This window comes from Littorina saxatilis, linkage group LG12 (genome assembly GCF_037325665.1).
Source record: "Littorina saxatilis isolate snail1 linkage group LG12, US_GU_Lsax_2.0, whole genome shotgun sequence".
NCBI classification, from domain to species: domain Eukaryota; kingdom Metazoa; phylum Mollusca; class Gastropoda; order Littorinimorpha; family Littorinidae; genus Littorina; species Littorina saxatilis.
In genome coordinates this window covers 37,543,351-37,561,173 of record NC_090256.1, presented here as the reverse complement: position 1 = coordinate 37,561,173, position 17,823 = coordinate 37,543,351, and the positions used below count along the sequence as shown (strand labels likewise).

Sequence of the window (17,823 nt, the reverse complement as noted above, 5' to 3'; positions counted from 1 at the left end):
GTGCTTTGAGAATGAGGCGTGCTGCCGAGTTTTGGACTTTTTGTAGTTTATGCAGGAGGTACAGAGGACAGCCAGAGAGAAGAGAGTTGCAGTAGTCAAGTTTAGAAAGAACAAAGGCACAGACAAGAGTGTTAGTTGTTTGAGATGAGAGTGTGTGGCGAATGGTGCTGATCTTACGCAGCTCAAAATAAGCTGCTCTACAGACTAAAGATATATGTTTGTTAAGGGTCATGTCACTGGTGTATATGCCTTGCCGTGGCGTAGCAGCTTGCGTGCCCTGATGATCCAAAGAGCTATGCCGGCTGGAGCCTTCATAGTGCTCCTGGCAGGTGTAACCACACCGGACAGGTCTGAGGTGAATGGGGCCAGACTAAGTATACACCCTGGCCCTCCAGGTTGGGGGTTGTGCGAAGGGCTAACAACCCATCCATGAAAAAAAATACATGTTACAGAAACGTCAACAAGAGATACAAGGAAAAAATTGGCGGCCTATGCCCCGGACGGGGTCAAAGGCATAAGTAAGTAAGGGTCATGTCAGATGAAAGGGTGAATCCAAGGTTTCTAGCTGATGGTGAGAAAAGAATGTCGGTGTTGCCTATTTGAACAGAAACAAGTTTGTTATCGACCATCCAAGATTTAACATCAGTGATGCATGTCTGAATGGTCTGGATGGCAGAATGTGTCTCTGCAGGGGGACTGGGTTTATACAGCTGGGTGTCATCAGCAAAAGACTGATTTAAAACAGAATGGTTTTGAATCAGTGTGGAGAGGGGCTTATATGATGAAAAGGATGGGACCGAGTACTGAACCTTGAGGAACGCCGAAAGAAAGTGGGGCTGGAGCAGACATCTGGCCATCGACAAGCACAGCCTGAGTCCTGCCAATAAGATAGGACTCAAGCCATGCCAGCGGTGGACCGGAGATGCCGTACAGAGTCTGAAGTCTATGGAGAAGCGTGACATGGTCAACTGTGTCGAACGCTGCAGAAAGGTCAAATAGGGTAAGCACTGACACATCACCACCATCCAGAGCAGACAAAATGTCACTGATTACTTTAAGTAGGGCTGTTTCAGTACAGTGAGAAGGGCGATAAGCGGACTGAAAATGCGAGATCAAATCATGGGTGTTCAAATATGACAACAGCTGCTTCAAAACTACCTTTTCAAAAACTTTGGACAAGAATGATAAATTAGATACAGGACGATAATTCTTCAAAATATTGACATCAAGACCAGGTTTTTTGAGAAGTGGTTTGACAAGTGCAGTTTTGAACAATGATGGAAAAACACCAGATAACAGGCTATCATTGACAATTTGAGTAAGAGTTGGCAACAACACATCAAGATTCTCAAAAAGCAGTGGTGTGGGTATGGCATCAAGTGAACAAGTTGTTGGTTTGGACTTCAGAATAATGATTCTAAGGTCTTTTTCACTGATTGGCTGAAATGATGGAAAAGAACAATCAGTGGGAACATCAACATGACTGGAGGAAGCAGAATGTGCACTCATCTGATCAAGTTCAGAACGAATATCAGAAACCTTCTTGATTAAATAATCACTGAATACATCTGGCAGCTGACTCGCGGGGAAAACAGTGGAAGTGGGGATACCTTACTGCGGCAAATATCGAACAATTTTTTGCTTGAATCGCAAGTGTGGAGAAAAGCGACTACAGGAATATTTTTGTCTTTTCTCCATATGCAATTTTCTTCTTAAAGTATATAGAGTGAAGAAGAAGAGAAGGCGTAGAGAGCAGAATATATTATCTAAGTTAGTATTGAAACTGTGTGGAATTAAGATTCACACTCTAAAATTATATTTGTTCTTTCCCTTAGTAACTGACGGGATATGAACCCTAGGTCAATTCTCCTGTCACGAACTCCCTACGCTTTTGTTTGTGCACGTGGGCCGTCAGCGAGGGCATTGTCTTTTCTACATTCACCCCTCCCCAACCCCCTTTTCCTGTTGACCTGATTCTTTACTTTTATGTTGCTGTGCTTTTGTTAATAATACTTGTTACACACAGACGAACACACATACATAGACACACACACACACACACATAGACACACACACACACATAGACACACACACATACACACTCTCTCTCTCTCTCTCTCTCTCTCTCTCTCTCTCTCTCTCTCTCTCTCTCTCTCTCTTGTAGCTTTTATATCATTCTTTCTTTTACCCATGTATTCGATATAAATATGTATTCTGTATTCATTTGTTTAGTAGAATGTAGATTTTATGTTTATTATCTACATACGAGAAGCCTGTTGAATATACACTGTGTTTGATTGTGGTTAACTTGTAACTGCATACGGTTTTTGGTGTGACATGACTATTTTGCGAGGTAATAGTCAGAGGTTTTGCACTTTGTTCACAGTGTTGATAACCAATGAGTGTTTGGTATCAAATGATGCGTCGTAGAATTTCCATTTTATTGATGTATATTTTTATAGCGTTTTTGATGCAGTTTTCTTAGTACAGGAGTTTTTGTGTATTTTTGAGGGATTTTAACTGTAGCTTCTATGGAGGCTGACAGCAGCCTCGAAACTCTCCCCCCTCCCTCCCCATTTTGTTGTGGTCCCAGAGCGACTTTTTTATTGGTTCTTTAGCGGTGACGTCAGGGACAGTCACGAAAGGTATATAAGCTGTTAGTTTTTGAGGTTCGGCGGGAGTCTCGAGCAACCAACCTGACCTTGTGTCTAAACGGTATACCGGACTCCCCACTTAAGAGTTACAGCATTGCTTCTTTGGGAATGGTTGTGGGAGGATCCCAACCTGAGTACTGAGAAGTATTTGTTGTCATCTCTAAATTGTCCTCCGGGGTCTGAGCAACCAACCTGACTTTGTGTCTAAATGGTATACCAGACTCCGCCCTGTGGACTGAACTAACAGGGTTAAAAACAAACGTTCCGCAGTCCCAGGTTACCACACGGCGAGTAAAGTGGCGTCGCTTTACTCTTTTACTTTATTTTTACTCAGGCCCTGAACCCCTGCCCCAATTTTCAGCCATTTTAGGACTTAGAATATATTTTTAAGTAGTAGGAAAATTACAGGAATAGAGTGAACCAATGTACAGATATACTTTCTGAAAAGAACTACGCCTTGTATTGAGTTGTTTTCATGATTTGTTTTGATTCAATACAATTTTGAACTTCACCCACCTCTTCTTGAGTTTATATTCTGTGCGTCTGTTTGTCCTGTCGTGTGATTGCCATCCTGACAAATGACCTTCAAACACGTATAACATCTAAGACACAGACACAGACAGTTAGAGTTAATGTGAAGCTAAGACCGCTCGGCTTTACACAAGCAATAATCTGGGTTTGGAGGAAGGTTGTCTTTGCTGCGTGTACTAACTTAGTTACAATGTCCTTTGCTCCTTGAAATATTTGTTTATGGACAGTAAGACAGTAAGATACCTGCGCTCAGCACGCCTACGGTCACATTTGGCATCACGCAGTTCGACACAAATATCGGAGTACCACGGTGCGGACTTGGACGGACAGACACGGCGACGTGAAATGGGGGCATGAACGTCAAGAGCAGCACGAAGTGTGGCATCAAGTTGGTCAGCGGAGGGGGAGGGGGGCAGCGCGTTCTGCAGCTCGTCCCTAAAAGCGTCTTTATCCATCGTACGGAGACAACGGACAGACTTAAACATGGGTGGAGGAGAAGGACACTGGGTCATCAGATCAAACAAAACACAAAAATGATCTGAGGCTAAGGCGTGTGTAACAGACACAGATTGAACAATATGATCATCAGGCCTATATGTGTTGATAGTGGTTTTTTTCACTGGGAGGAATGATACCTCTTCCCTTATTCTTAGGAGGTGGAATGTTTTTGTGTGTGCGCAAGCATGTGTTGGTGTGTGCATGTGTGTTCATGTTACTGTGAGTTTGTGTTTGCGAGAGATAGAAAGAGAGGGAGAGAGAAATAACATAAGTTGGTGGGTTTTTTACCAGTATGTCTCAATGTGTTCATTGGGTGCAAATTACACTGAAACAAGTATTCATCTGTATTTACACTTTCACTGTCAAGTTCGTAATGTGTCTGACAGGTGGGCCAGCAACATGACGCGCAGGAGTTGCATCAGTTGCTACTGGACGCCATCAGCCAATCACTGAAGGGAACATCTGGTGAGCGTCTGATTGAGGCGCTCTTCCACGGCAAATCCGTCAACAAGGTACAGTGGAACTCCCCTTTTACGATCTCCACAAATCTAAGAAAATCTGGTCTTAGTGTGGTTTATATGTTGTTTGAAGCTGAGTCGGAAAGAACACGCAGCAGGCTGATATACTGTGCAAATAATTTTGTGTGCACATTGTTTGTGTTTGTATCTTCGACATGCATTTTGCACATTTGGCCTTTTTTTTCTCACAATTTTTTTTATTCAGAAAAGGTTACATGCATGCATTCAGGTTCACAGTATGGGAAAGGCAATTCAGAATATTATGACATTAACAAAAACACCTTATGTATACAATGGCAGAAAATAAAGTGTTTTTTGGAATATCATTTGGCCTTTTTTTCAGTGGAGTATGTGTGTGTGTTACAAGTGACAAGATCTTTTGGGACATCCTCGTTAACAGTCATATTAATTTAGGTTTACACGTGGAGGAAAACGAAGTAAATGAATCCTGTTGGAGGCAGTTTATTTCTTACATTTCCGTCTTACAGTTGGTTCCCATTATTTGCTTTCCATGTTTCAGTCTCTTAAAAAAGAAAATGATAAAAAAGCTTGAAAAATGTTCACCACTTTGTTTATGTAGAATCAAATGTGCCCCATGCCCCAAACCAAGATTCTCTCCCCATCTTTGTGTTTGTGTGTGAGCACTGCAAGCATGCATTATTTTATTTTATTTTATCTTATTTTCATCTGTGTGAAGAGAGAGATAGAGACTGAGAGAGAGAGAACAAGAACAAATCCACAGCCCCTTAAAATAGTTGTTCAAATAACAGCGTAATACTGTCATCTGTGTGAGCAGATCAAATGTCTCACCTGTGGCAACTGCAGCGAAACGGAGATGGAGTTCTCAGACCTGTTTGTGCATGTGGAGGGCTTTTCCAAGGGCCTGCAGGAGTCCTTGGACAACGCCTACTGCTCTGCGGAGATGATGACGGGCACGAACCAGTACAAGTGTGACGTCTGCAACGCACACGTTGACGCTGCTAGGGTGAGTTGCTTTTCACACGTGTGTGGGCTTTTATATATATTATAGTGGAATCCCCCTTTTAAGACCCCCGAAAGTAAGACTTCCTCCCTTTTGCGACACTGTTTTCTTGGACTTTCTATTTATAACCTCCGTAAATTTACCCCCGTTGTGAGACTAAGACTGCCTCCTGTTTAAGACCAGATGTTTGGAGGTCTTAAAAGGGGGGTTCTATTGTGCTCAATGTGTGGGAGTCTAAGTGTAGTATATTTGAATCACCCTTTCATGACCTGAGAAAATTAGATGGTAAACAGGAAGGAGCCTTAAAACTGAGGTTAATTTACAGTTCTGAAGAACAGACAATCTGAACAAATTATGTCTTAAAAGGGGGGTTCCACTGTATTCGCTCTGGCTGCTGAACCATACGCAGTCAATATTGCTATCTGATTTTAGCATGGTGCATTCCCCGATACTGCTTGGCTTTATTGGCCCAGACAGTTCCTGCATTGCCCCTTCATCTTCTCTTCTTCTTCTCTGCGTCGTTTTGCTGTTAAACCTCGTGAGACTGAGTGTTCACATAGAGGGTTTTATAGGACTATTTACTTAACACTTTGTACCCCACCTATGTTGACCAGGTTTTTTTTAGTTGAGACCAGCTGTGCTGCAACAGGTCACTCAGAATTGTAGTAACTGTGTAGAAACTGTGTATCAACATGCTGGAATGCAGGCGTTAGATCGACGTTACAGGAAGCGACTGAAGCTAACAGTTTGAGCAGAATGTGGATATGTGCCGAATGAGAGCAGATGCAATGTAGTGACTATGTGTGTACGGATATATCCGTGCCTGGTCAGATAGAGCCATATGAGTGGGTACGGATCTATCCGTACCTGGGAGACAATGAGTTAAGCCAAACTCACCCCTTTTTGGCTAGCTTTGCCTCCAAAGGTGATTCTTGTGCTTCGGGCACTCCGTTATGCAAGTGGAATGAAATGTCACTTGTGTTTTTGTCTTTCACTCAGACAACCACGTTGCGGAGCCTTCCACCCTTCCTGAAGATTTCACTAATGAGGTTCAGCTATGACATGAAAACCTGGAAACGTTACAAGGTAAGCTTTCATTTACTCTCCAGCCAACCATCTTTTTTTTTAAACTTCTTAACAACTCAGAACTGCACAACAACACAATTCAAAATTGTGGGTGGCGTTTGTTGTTTTTATTTTTATCAAACATTTTTTTTACTGTTTTAGTTATTATGGTAGGAACATCTTGACAATTTTTCCTCCTCCTCTCCTCTTGCTGAGAAATAAAATTAGACGAAGACCTGTGCTTATTCTAAGGAGGTGTTACTGTCCTCATCACTGCTGAGGTGATTGCAGCTGGTCTGCATGGCTCACTTCAGGTCTTGCTGTATTTTGGTTTCTGAGTACAGTGTAACATCTGTTTTGTGACCTGCACAAATGTAAAAAAATCAGGCCTTTAAAATGAGGGAGTCTTTCAATGCAGGTGGATTTACAGAGGTTATGAACAGAAAATCAGAAAAATCAATGTTATGAAAGTTGTAGAAAAGCTTATATCTAGAGGTCTTACTTGGCAGGGGGGGGGGGGGGGGGGGGGGGGGGATGGAGTTCCATTGTTATTTAGATCTTTAAATGGACTTTGAAACATAGACTTTTGCTATCATTTTGCCATCTAAATTCACAGGTAACTGACAGATTCCCATTTCCTATGGAGATGGACATGTCAACCTACACCGAGCAAGGCCAGTCCCACGAGGACAACGTTTATGAGCTGTACGCGGTCATCATCCACGGGGGGAGCTGTGATGGCGGTCACTACACCGCCTGCATAAGGGATATCGACGACCTCGGACATTGGGAGGACCCTGTGAGTTTACATCACTTTTTTTGATGGTGGGAGAAGGAGACGGGGAGAACTGAGAATAACATCGCAGGAGAGCACTAAATACACACAGGATGGCACATTCTTGCATGTCTGTACAGAAGCATGCATCTCATACAGCGACATGCAATTAAACATGTAGGCACATGCATGTACACGAAACGCGCGTAGGCTTGTGCACGTACGCGTCCATGCACACAAATGCATGCACATGCACACACAGACAAGACACACACACGCACATGCACACGCACACACACACACACGTCAACACACACACACGTCAACACACACACACAAACACAAACAGATGTATATGCTCTTCAACATAAACAAAAGTCATTCAGTTCAATTTTTATTTAGTCTGTGTATCTTTTCAAAACTAGTGTCAATAAATACCCCATCCTATCCTTATCCTAAAGCCATTTATGAACAATATACAGGTAGAATATTTATGTTTGACCGCAGGACAAGAAAACAGTGCAAGTGACCGCTGACCCTACGTCAGTGGTGGAGTGCACCTCCCCGGAACAGCTGGTGGCCTTCATACTGTCCAAGCAGCCTGGCCACAGCATGACCATGGACAAACTGTCCGCTGTGCGTGCTTCTCTCATTTTCTTTCTCTACACTTTGTTTTTTTCATCTGTTTTTTGCTCTTTGACATTCTCTTTTTGAAGATCAATTTGTTCTTTCTGGTTGTGTGTGTGTGTGTACGCGCGCGAGTGTTTGTGTGTACGTTTGTGCATGTGTGTGAGATAGATAAAATATGCCAAATGTAATTCACATGTGTGTATGCGCCAGCTTATGATGGGACGTATGCATAAAATGAAATTAAGCTGGTGAAAAAGCAGCAGGCTGTATACATAGGTGACATAGTTGTATTTTGGACACTCGATTCAACCGAGAAGTCTCTGAATTTTGTTTGTGTGTAAAGTTTTCAGCTATAAACAAACATTATTACAAGCTGGATTCTTATTTAAAAGGTGCGTCAGCAATTTTTTGGGCCATGTTTTGTTGTACAAAATTTGTAATTATAGTTACATATTGATTTTGCTACTGTTTGTGATACAGGACATTTTGAAAAGAACAGGAGTCCCATGGTCAAGATCCTATAAGAAGAGATATGGATCATTTCCAAAGGTAAGACCGTTTTTGGAGTGGGTGTGACTGCCTTGAGAACATCACATGTTACATGCTATTCTTTTTCTTGTTCCTTACATACACACTGCTTTTTACACCAAATAGAAAACACTCAACATTCATAATTTGCCTTTTTATATTTAGTCAAGTTTTGACTAAATATTTTAACATCGAGGGGGAATCGAAACGAGGGTCGTGGTGTATGTGCGTGTGTGCGTGTGTGTGTGTGTCTGTGTGTGTGTGTAGAGCGATTCAGACTAAACTACTGGACCGATCTTTATGAAATTTGACATGAGAGTTCCTGGGTATGAAATCCCCGAACGTTTTTTTCATTTTTTTGATAAATGTCTTTGATGACGTCATATCCGGCTTTTCGTGAAAGTTGAGGCGGCACTGTCACGCCCTCATTTTTCAACCAAATTGGTTGATATTTTGGTCAAGTAATCTTCGACGAAGCCCGGACTTCGGTATTGCATTTCAGCTTGGTGGCATAAAAATTAATTAATGACTTTGGTCATTAAAAATCGGAAAATTGTAAAAAAAAATAAAAATTTATAAAACGATCCAAATTTACGTTTATCTTATTCTCCATCATTTGCTGATTCCAAAAACATATAAATATGTTATATTCGGATTAAAAACAAGCTCTGAAAATTAAATATATAAAAATTATTATCAAAATTAAATTGTCGAAATCAATTTAAAAACACTTTCATCTTATTCCTTGTCGGTTCCTGATTCCAAAAACATATAGATATGATATGTTTGGATTAAAAACACGCTCAGAAAGTTAAAACAAAGAGAGGTACAGAAAAGCGTGCTATCCTTCTTAGCGCAACTACTACCCCGCTCTTCTTGTCAATTTCACTGCCTTTGCCATGAGCGGTGGACTGACGATGCTACGAGTATACGGTCTTGCTGAAAAATGGCATTGCGTTCAGTTTCATTCTGTGAGTTCGACAGCTACTTGACTAAATATTGTATTTTCGCCTTACGCGACTTGTTTATCCTTGTTGCTGTTTGTCAAAAATAAGCACTGTGGATTAACTGTTCTTTTTTTATGAAGTTTGAACATAATAGACGATTTGCTTTTTTTCTCTCTCATACTTACTTTTTGGTCCAAAAGTAGCACTACAGAGAAGCTTTTCTTTTTATGTTGTAACATCTGTAGAATCCAAAAGTCTGAACATTCAGAGAGGATTTTTTTTTAAATTTTATCAAAAGTAGCAATGTGGAGGAGCTGTTCTTGTTATGTTGTAACATCTGTAGAATCCAAAAGTCTGAACATTCAGAGAGGATTTTTTTTTAAATTTTATCAAAAGTAGCAATGTGGAGGAGCTGTTCTTGTTATGTTGTAACATCTGTAGAATCCAAAAGTCTGAACATTAATGGATGAGGGTTTTTTTTTCTCATTTTATCAAAAGTAGCACTATAGAGGAGCTTTTCTTGTTATGTTGTAACATCTGTAGAATCCAAAAGTCTGAACATTTATGGATGAGGTTTTTTTTCTCATTTTATCAAAAGTAGTAATGTGGAGGAGGTGTTCTTTACTTGACGTAACATTTGTAAACACTGAGCTTCGTTTATTTATTCCAGTTCATTAAGGATAACCCTCACAAGTTTCTGGTAGACGGCAACATGGTGACCTTGGTGGAAAATGCCGCACCAAACAGCAGTGAAAATGCCGAGAGCAGCACCACAGGAGTATCGCCTCCTGCTGAAAACGTGAATGACAACTGCAGCATTGAAGAGCGTACAACAGGAGTCACACCTATGACCAACGGCTTACCTGAGTCAGTAATTTTGTCTCTCTCTTGCTAACAGTCACTTGACCTTTTTACTTGTAAATGTTCATTTCTTGCTGTAATGTTTTGTCCTGGTCACTAGTTTTCTACTAATGTAAAATGCTACTGTTTGTGGGTAGTGAAATTTACATTGTTTTTTGTCCTTATATTTTATATCTGAAATTGATTGCTTTTAACACTGCATTTTAAGGTCTCTCTTCTCTTTTGGGGAGGGGGAGGGGGGATGGGTGTCACTGTTTAGGATTTGATTCTGAAAAAATGACGCAAACTTTTAATTGTTTTGTCTTCTTCAACTTTCGTTCTGACTTCCATTTATCCTCGGGTTCGGTCTGCTTCACTTTGTCTCTGTTTCGATGGCAAGGCCTAGTACATTAACCTCGTTTATGTATACAGTGGTACCTGTGATTAAAGGATCCTCTTGGGAACAGTTAAAAGTGCCCCTACATTGCAGGTGTCCTGTCACGACAGGTACATTTTGCTTTAGATAGAAGGCAAAGGTACAGCAGGTGTCCTTCATTTGGAGGTGTCCTCTCATTGGAGGCATCTCACTTAGCAAATATACCTCTGTACCATTCTTGATCCATTTTATATATTTTATTTTCAGAAAAGAAAAAGGGCATCCCCCATCTGGGCAGTGCTGGTATTTTTTCAACGACTCCAACGTGAGCCCCATGCATGCCAAGGACTTGCAGAACGAGTTTGCTGGCAAGACGAGTGCCTACCTGCTTTTCTACCGACGCAAGAATCTTCCCAAACGAGCAGAGGGTAAGCACATGTCTTGACATATGGGCACATGTGGCTGTAAAAATAATCTGAAGTATGTTGGAAGGATGGTATCTTGAAGGGAGCGCATTCCACCATTTGGCACAGTTTGTCAAAAGTTTCTTTAAGATGGTAGTAGAAGGAGAATAACTGAGCATCAAGATTGCTGTTCACTTGGTGAGATGATAGTGTTTGTACAGAGGAAGTCCCCTTTTAAGACACCCCAAAAAAACTGACAAGACCAGGTCTTGAAAAGGAGGGAGTCTTTTTTTTTTTTTTTTTTTTTTTTTTTTTTTAAACCTCAGTTGCATGCAGGATGCTTCAACCCATATTTTTTGCCCGATTTTTTTTTTTTTAATTTTTTTTAAATTTTTTTAATTTAATTTTTTTTTTTTTAAGGCATCCTTCTTCCTTGGTCTTTTTCTGTATAACATAATCAACTTTATATTATACAAAACATAAACTTCTGTCTAATGTTTAACTCTAATTCCAATAAAATACGTAAGTCTAACTAAAAGGAGGGAGTCTTAAAATGGGGGTACATTTACAGAAGTTATGAACAGAAAGTAAGAGTACCCCCGTTTTAAGACTCCCTCCCTTTTAAGACCTTGTTTTCTCAGACTTTCTGTTCATAACCTCTGTAAGTTTACCCCCACTTTAAGACACCCCTCCTTTTGAAGACCTGAATTTCTCAGAGTTTGAGAGGTGGTTCCACTGTATTAATGTACTAGATGATTATCCGCTTCGCCGGGTACCGGCTTCGCCGGGAAGAAGTAGAGCCGAATACCAGGCTGTGTCTGGGACCCGGCTTTGCCGGGTGTACGCCGGTGAAGCCGGCGCACGAAGGAAAGGAGATAAACGCGCAAAACACTGGAGACCTTCTAAAAATAGTAACGTGCAGTGACCTTCTAAAAATAGTAACGTAGTAACGGGAATATGGATTGACGCCACATGGAGGAAGGGAGATAATCGCGGCTGAAAACACTGGAGAAGATAAGGAAGAGTTACAGGTAGTGGATCCCGACAACAAACAAAAAACACAAAAAAACAAAAAAAATCGGTTCAGCGCGCACGGCGCTGCGCGCTGAGAGCACGTGTTGAAATATCTCATCGATGAGGTTGTGTCCGGGGTGTAGCTGAATACGGTGTCCAAATTTGAAAAAGATCCACCGAGAACTTTGGCCGTGCATCGCGAACAGACAGACAGACAGACAGACAGACAGACAGACAGACACTAGTCGTATATATATATAGATACATGAAGTGTATCATGAAGGCATACTCCCTCTATCACTCTCTTTCTCTAGACCACATTTTTATCTTACCTCTTTTCCACCCATTGTAATATTTTCTAGCACTTGTTGGCTCACGTAAGTGTAGCCTATGCGATGATAAACTTTGTCTGTCTGTGCGTGCGTGCGTGCGTGCGTGCGTGCGTGCGTGTGTGTGTGTGTGTGTGATAGAAACTTTAACATTTCCGAGTCTATGGATAAAGCTCGCATAAGAAGATTACGTCTCGGTCAAAAGTGTTTGACGTGTGTGATAGAAACTATTTGAAGACGTCACATTATGACGTAAGAGGGTTAGACGTCACGCAAAGGAATTACTGAAAGTCTCGGTCATTGTTATTGTGAGCGGGCCGAGACTACTTGGCAGATCCAGGGTCTCGCTTTCTTGCACAGTTTCACCTATGCTTACTGTGTGTGTGTGTGTGTGTGTGTGTATGTGTGACGGAGTGATTGAGTTTGTGTTACTGTTTGTCGATTTCTTACATGAGCCTTGAAGGCTTCGCCTCTTGTTTTTGTGTGTGTTTTAGGAGACAGACATCCAGCCTGTGGTATGCCTGACTGTTTGCTGGAGGAAGTGGAGAAAAAGAATCACCTGCTGCAAAAAGAAAGGTATAGGAGTGGATAGTTTGGCAAGGCTTTAGACTTCAACACTGTGTTTCTCTGTCATCTGATTATATTGTAATGGTAGACTACTGATAAGATGTTCCTCAAGAACATCCTCATTCAAAAGAAAGGTAGTCAAACATGATGGATAGGGCAAGGCTTTACACTTCAACAGAGTGTTTCTCTGGAACGTCATCGGAGGAGTACATTGTAATGATAGATTACCAACATTCTCATTTCTTTGTTATTTATTGGATTTTTTCTGCTGTCGAAAAAAGGAGCAGAAAACAACAAAAAACAAAGAAGACAAGTCTTAGACAAAAATGGCAGTTGCCGATGAAGATTTACTTCTCTCTTGATTTCTTAATACTATTTAACAAGGGAACAGTTGGATCCTGCAATAGAGCCACAATGTATTGGCATCAAGAAGTTTTTGTAGTGTTAATTTAGGTCACAACTATAAACTTCACATGTTCTGTCTCTGTAATTCTTTTATTATGTTCCTAAAACTGTGCTTGCTTGCAACATTTCCAGCAATCTTTTTATTTTTTGTATTCATGCTATGATCAGTGAAGTTTCTGTTGAACAGCAGAACACCCATTTCAAGACCTCCGAAAAATCTGAAAGAAATTAAATCTTAATTGGAAGGGAGTCTTAAAATGGAGGTAAGTTTACAGGCATCAAAATTAGAAAAACTTGGGTCTTAAATTTGGGGTGGGGGGGTTAGTCTAAACATTTGGGGAGTCTTATCAGGGGGGTTTAACTGTTACTTTAACTCTTGTTTGCTCACCCAGGGAGGAGTATGCACGGAAGGAACGAGAGTGGAAGGACGAGGAAGAGCGGCGGAAGACGGAGGTGCAGGTGGAGGTTCGCTTCCACTGGACGCATGGGATGGAGAAGGGAGTGCTGACCTCACAGGAGGAGCAAATCATGCTGACCTGTCCGAGACTTCAGACCCTCGGTCACCTGTGTGACGCCATTACTACGGTGAGTGCAAACCAGCATAGCTAGTAATAATGATAATCCAGCTGACCTGTCCGAGACTTCACCTGTTTGACGCCATTACTACAGTGAGTGCAAACCAGCACAGTTAATAATGAGGATAATAATGAAAAATTCTTTTATAGCGCTAATCCATGCCGGATTGCAGGCTCAGGGCTCTGTTTTTGGATTTTTGCATTAACCTACAATTCTTGTATTTTTTATTGTGAATTGTGGAACATTAGCAGTCTATCTGTTTTTGAACTAAAATTCCACAGTTCACATACGTAACAAAAAAGTCAGGCAACTAAAAAACACTGATGAAGTTATGACATTTTAGCAGAGGATGTAACAACAGGGAAATCATTTGACTACAATGATTCATTTTGGTTAGAGTGCCCCCTTTGGAGCAACTTGTAAGGTGAAGATAACCCTGTATTTTAAAAAGTGAGGCTTGGTCTGTTAAAACTAAGGGTGAGATTGAAGATACCTTTTAAAACATGCATTTGGATTTGTGCAAAGTGACAGCATTAGCAGTTTGGGAGAATAAAGAACTAGCCAATTGCTTAACATATGAAAGAATTAGTTTTCCATTTTCATTCAAAGCTGTCTACAAGCACCCCCACCCCACCCCTCCTCACTAAACAGATTTAGATATACGGGGTATCACAGACAAGTCAGTAACTTTATTGAAATCATTTTTGCGTGATATTGTAGTCAGTTCATAGAAGTTTTGTCCCCAGTTCACAGCTTTCAGTTGAGATCGTCTGTTTCTTCACACCACGTGATCAATGTAGCCACTCCATTTTCCAATGACAGACATATTAGCGTATTAGCTTACATATTAGTTTTTCCATTTCTCGGTACTGATGTTTCAATGTCTTTTTGGGTACTTGTTTTTTTTAGACACCCTATATATTACATCACATAAAAATCACAGCCTTTCATAAGAATTACAACTTTAAAACATACATTACAACCCTTCCAAATCCACTCTAGCTGTGTAAGGTTGTGATGAATCACTGAAGTTGTCATTCCACAGCTTGGTGGTGAGGCGTTGAGTCCTGGCTTTCACGTCCACAGAATGAGGTGCTGGGAAGCAAAGCGTCACCTGTTTGATGAACTGGAAGGTAAAATGATGATGTATATGTGTCAAAAAGGATTTGAATACTGTATTTGTAAATGTTTGTGGACAGATTACTTCAATGCATGTGTGTCTGTGTGTGTGTCTGTGTGTCTATGTGTCTGGAAGTGTGTGTGTGTGTTTGTGTGTGTGTCTGTGTGTGTGTGTGTGTGTGGTGTGTGGTGTGTGTCTGTGTGTGTCTGTGTGTGTGGTGTGTGTGTGGTGTGTGTGTGTCTGTGCGTGTGTGTGTGTTTGTGTGTGTGTCTGTGTGTGTGTGTGTGTGTGGTGTGTGTGTGGTGTGTGTGTGTGTGTGTCTATGTGTGTGATGAATAGCATGCAGTTGCACACTGAACTTGATGATTACATTGAGGGATTCGTTTAACATGAGATTGACTTGGTCACATTTTTGCTGTGGTTTGGGCGTTCTTGTTCATTTTTTTTTCTTGTTTGTCTTGCGGTCTTCTGTTTAATATATGAAAGAAAAATTGTTGACAGCAGAAATGTTATTTTTTTTCAGACAAAACAAAAACTCTGGAGGAGCTTTCTGTGGAGAACGGCACAATATTGTTTGTCTGGGATGGTCAGCAGGTATCAATCAATCAATGACGCTTATATCGCGCATATTCCGTGGGTACAGTTCTAGGCGCTCTGCAGTGATGCCGTGTGAGATGAAATTTTATACGGCCAGTAATTGCAGCCATTTCGGCGCATATTTACCTTTCACGGCCTATTATTCCAAGTCACACGGGTATAGGTAGACAATTATTAACTGTGCCTAAGCAATTTTGCCAGGAAAGACCCTTTTGTCAATCGTGGGATCTTTAACGTGCACACCCAATGTAGTGTACACGGGGGGGAGTTCGGACACCGAAGAGAGTCTGCACACAAAATTGACTCTGAAATAAATTTCCGCCAAACCTGGGATCGAACTCACGCTGACAGCGGCCAACTGAATACAAATCCAGCGCTCTATCAACTGAGCTATATCCCCGCCCAATGTACAATATTTACCTCTCATAATGTGAAACTCAAGCTTTTGTCTTGCTTACACTATTTTGGTGATTTCACTTCCTTTCTATTCTGCTACTGCATTGTGTAAATGTTTTGTTACAAACTCTGGTGTTGTCTTTTCTTCAACAATTCTAATTTTCACCATGGATTGATATTGTAAGCAGCAAGAGGAAGCCCTGAAGAGGACACTTACTGTTGATGATTTGTTTGTGAGCTAATCCCCTGAAAGAGGCGTATGGCTGCAAGAACATGAGTGAACGTTTCAGCCCATGAACGAAGAAGTAGAAGAAGAAGTCTGTGAGCTTAACCTAAGTATCCCTCTCCCTCTCCGGATCTTCTTTTTTTTTTAATCATTATCATCATTATATTACACTCATACCTTTTTGCAGGTGGATGGCCAGCCGGTCCCAACAGGCCTGGACAGCGAACCAATCACGTTACAGCTCAAACAGTACTGCTCAGCGCAGGAGATATCGCACAACTTCCCCAAGAACATGCCTTTAAAACAGTTCCACGCACAAGTCAGCAGTCTGTCGGGAATCCCTGTTGACCTGCTACGCCTGCAGTTCCCAGACGGGTCGATGCAAAGCGGCGAGGAGAACAGCCAAGAGAAAGAGACGCTCGAGTCCATTTACCTCAAGGATGGTTCTTGTGTTCTGTTCGATGGAGAGGGCAGAGCCTCTTTTGCAACTGATGCCAACAAGTGAGAGAAATTTCTCCCCAATCCCCTTTGGCAATTATGTCACATGGTTGGTTGGTTGATGTTTCCCCAGGGGTCATACAGACCCATTTCGACATCGATCTTATTCTCTGTTTTTGTTCTTGACCGCCTCTTTAAAAACTATTCACATTTTAGGTGTATCTGAGCAAAAGGTAGAAGGTCCTTTAAAACTCAGATTCTTTTACAGTTGGTATTACGATGTTACATACTCAAAGAAGAGTGAACATTTTGAGATTCATTCAGCGGGTCAGCAAACCTCGCATGGGGCTAGATCAGGAAATTGATGACAGAGATGTTACTTATGGGCTGGAGAGATCTAGTACTATACTGAAGTGATCATGCTGGATATTTTTAAAACATATATTTCTTTGCAAGAACCGGCCTTAGGTGTCACACACAAAAAAAAGATACTTTCTCATGGAAATTTCTGTCTAAACTGAAAAATAGGTATTAAGATTTACAAGGTGTGGACGAATTTGAGTACTTTGGTTTACACAATTTTGCTGTTTTACTTTCAGTCAGTCCAATGTCGCTATCAGTGAAACAGAGCCCACGCCAGCGGAAAGTCAGTCTGAGTACCGATTCTGTGTCAACATTGAGAATCGCTGTGATGAGGTTAGATTTGGTTTCCTCTTCTGTTTGTCTTTCTTGTTGTTTTCATGTCAGTATGTGTGTATGTGTGTCAGTATGTCACATGTGTGTGTGTGTGTGTGTTTTCTGAAGTGTGTAAATATGACGATTTTTTCACTTACTTAGTGATAAGTAGGTGTGTGTGTGTGTGTGGAGGAGGGGGGGGGGGGGGGGAGGTCGTTTGCAAGAGAGAAAAACAGAAAGACGAACAAGTAAACTAGCCATTTTAAGTAAACTGCATATTTTGCATTCTCCTCTCCTTTTACTCTCGCTCACTCATACAGCCAGACAGAAAGGACTGAACTGCTCTCTGTTTCTTTTTGCAGCAAGAGAAGAAACAGAAGTGGTCAGTTTTGGAGTTGGAGATTGATAAAGACATGGTGAGTAGTTGTGGCACCTCAAAAGTACCTCTGCTCATTGCACACTCTGTGCTTTTCTCTGGACCTTGATGATTTGCCAGAAGTTGACAATTTATATATAAAGTACAGTAGCTTTGTTTTTGTTGTTGTTTTCAAGCAAGGAAGATTTCGGAAGATCTGTTCTCCAGCGTTTTTAGGAACTCTGTTTATCTTTTCAAGTTCTGAACTATTTAGCTTTATCCTTGTGAACGATATTTCAGAATTTAAAGATCATGTTGGACACATAATGATTATTCCTTGCATTTTAATCAAGAGCAAGGCTGAGATAAGATGGTGA

At 41.1% G+C, this 17,823-nt stretch overlaps 1 protein-coding gene across 1 annotated transcript in view; it reads left to right on the top strand.

Annotated features, from left to right (window-relative positions):
- Nucleotides 1-17,823, top strand: part of LOC138981847 (ubiquitin carboxyl-terminal hydrolase 40-like) — a 43,384-nt gene that overhangs the window by 7,134 nt on the left and 18,427 nt on the right. Inside the window, exons 4-18 of the mRNA XM_070354952.1 lie at nucleotides 4,070-4,195; nucleotides 4,998-5,186; nucleotides 6,183-6,269; nucleotides 6,865-7,047; nucleotides 7,531-7,659; nucleotides 8,134-8,202; nucleotides 9,799-9,995; nucleotides 10,612-10,772; nucleotides 12,586-12,667; nucleotides 13,456-13,648; nucleotides 14,685-14,772; nucleotides 15,283-15,353; nucleotides 16,166-16,479; nucleotides 17,016-17,112; nucleotides 17,454-17,507. Coding sequence (XP_070211053.1) covers nucleotides 4,070-4,195; nucleotides 4,998-5,186; nucleotides 6,183-6,269; nucleotides 6,865-7,047; nucleotides 7,531-7,659; nucleotides 8,134-8,202; nucleotides 9,799-9,995; nucleotides 10,612-10,772; nucleotides 12,586-12,667; nucleotides 13,456-13,648; nucleotides 14,685-14,772; nucleotides 15,283-15,353; nucleotides 16,166-16,479; nucleotides 17,016-17,112; nucleotides 17,454-17,507 — 2,040 coding nt within the window. The remainder of the gene's footprint in view (nucleotides 1-4,069; nucleotides 4,196-4,997; nucleotides 5,187-6,182; nucleotides 6,270-6,864; nucleotides 7,048-7,530; nucleotides 7,660-8,133; nucleotides 8,203-9,798; nucleotides 9,996-10,611; nucleotides 10,773-12,585; nucleotides 12,668-13,455; nucleotides 13,649-14,684; nucleotides 14,773-15,282; nucleotides 15,354-16,165; nucleotides 16,480-17,015; nucleotides 17,113-17,453; nucleotides 17,508-17,823) is intronic.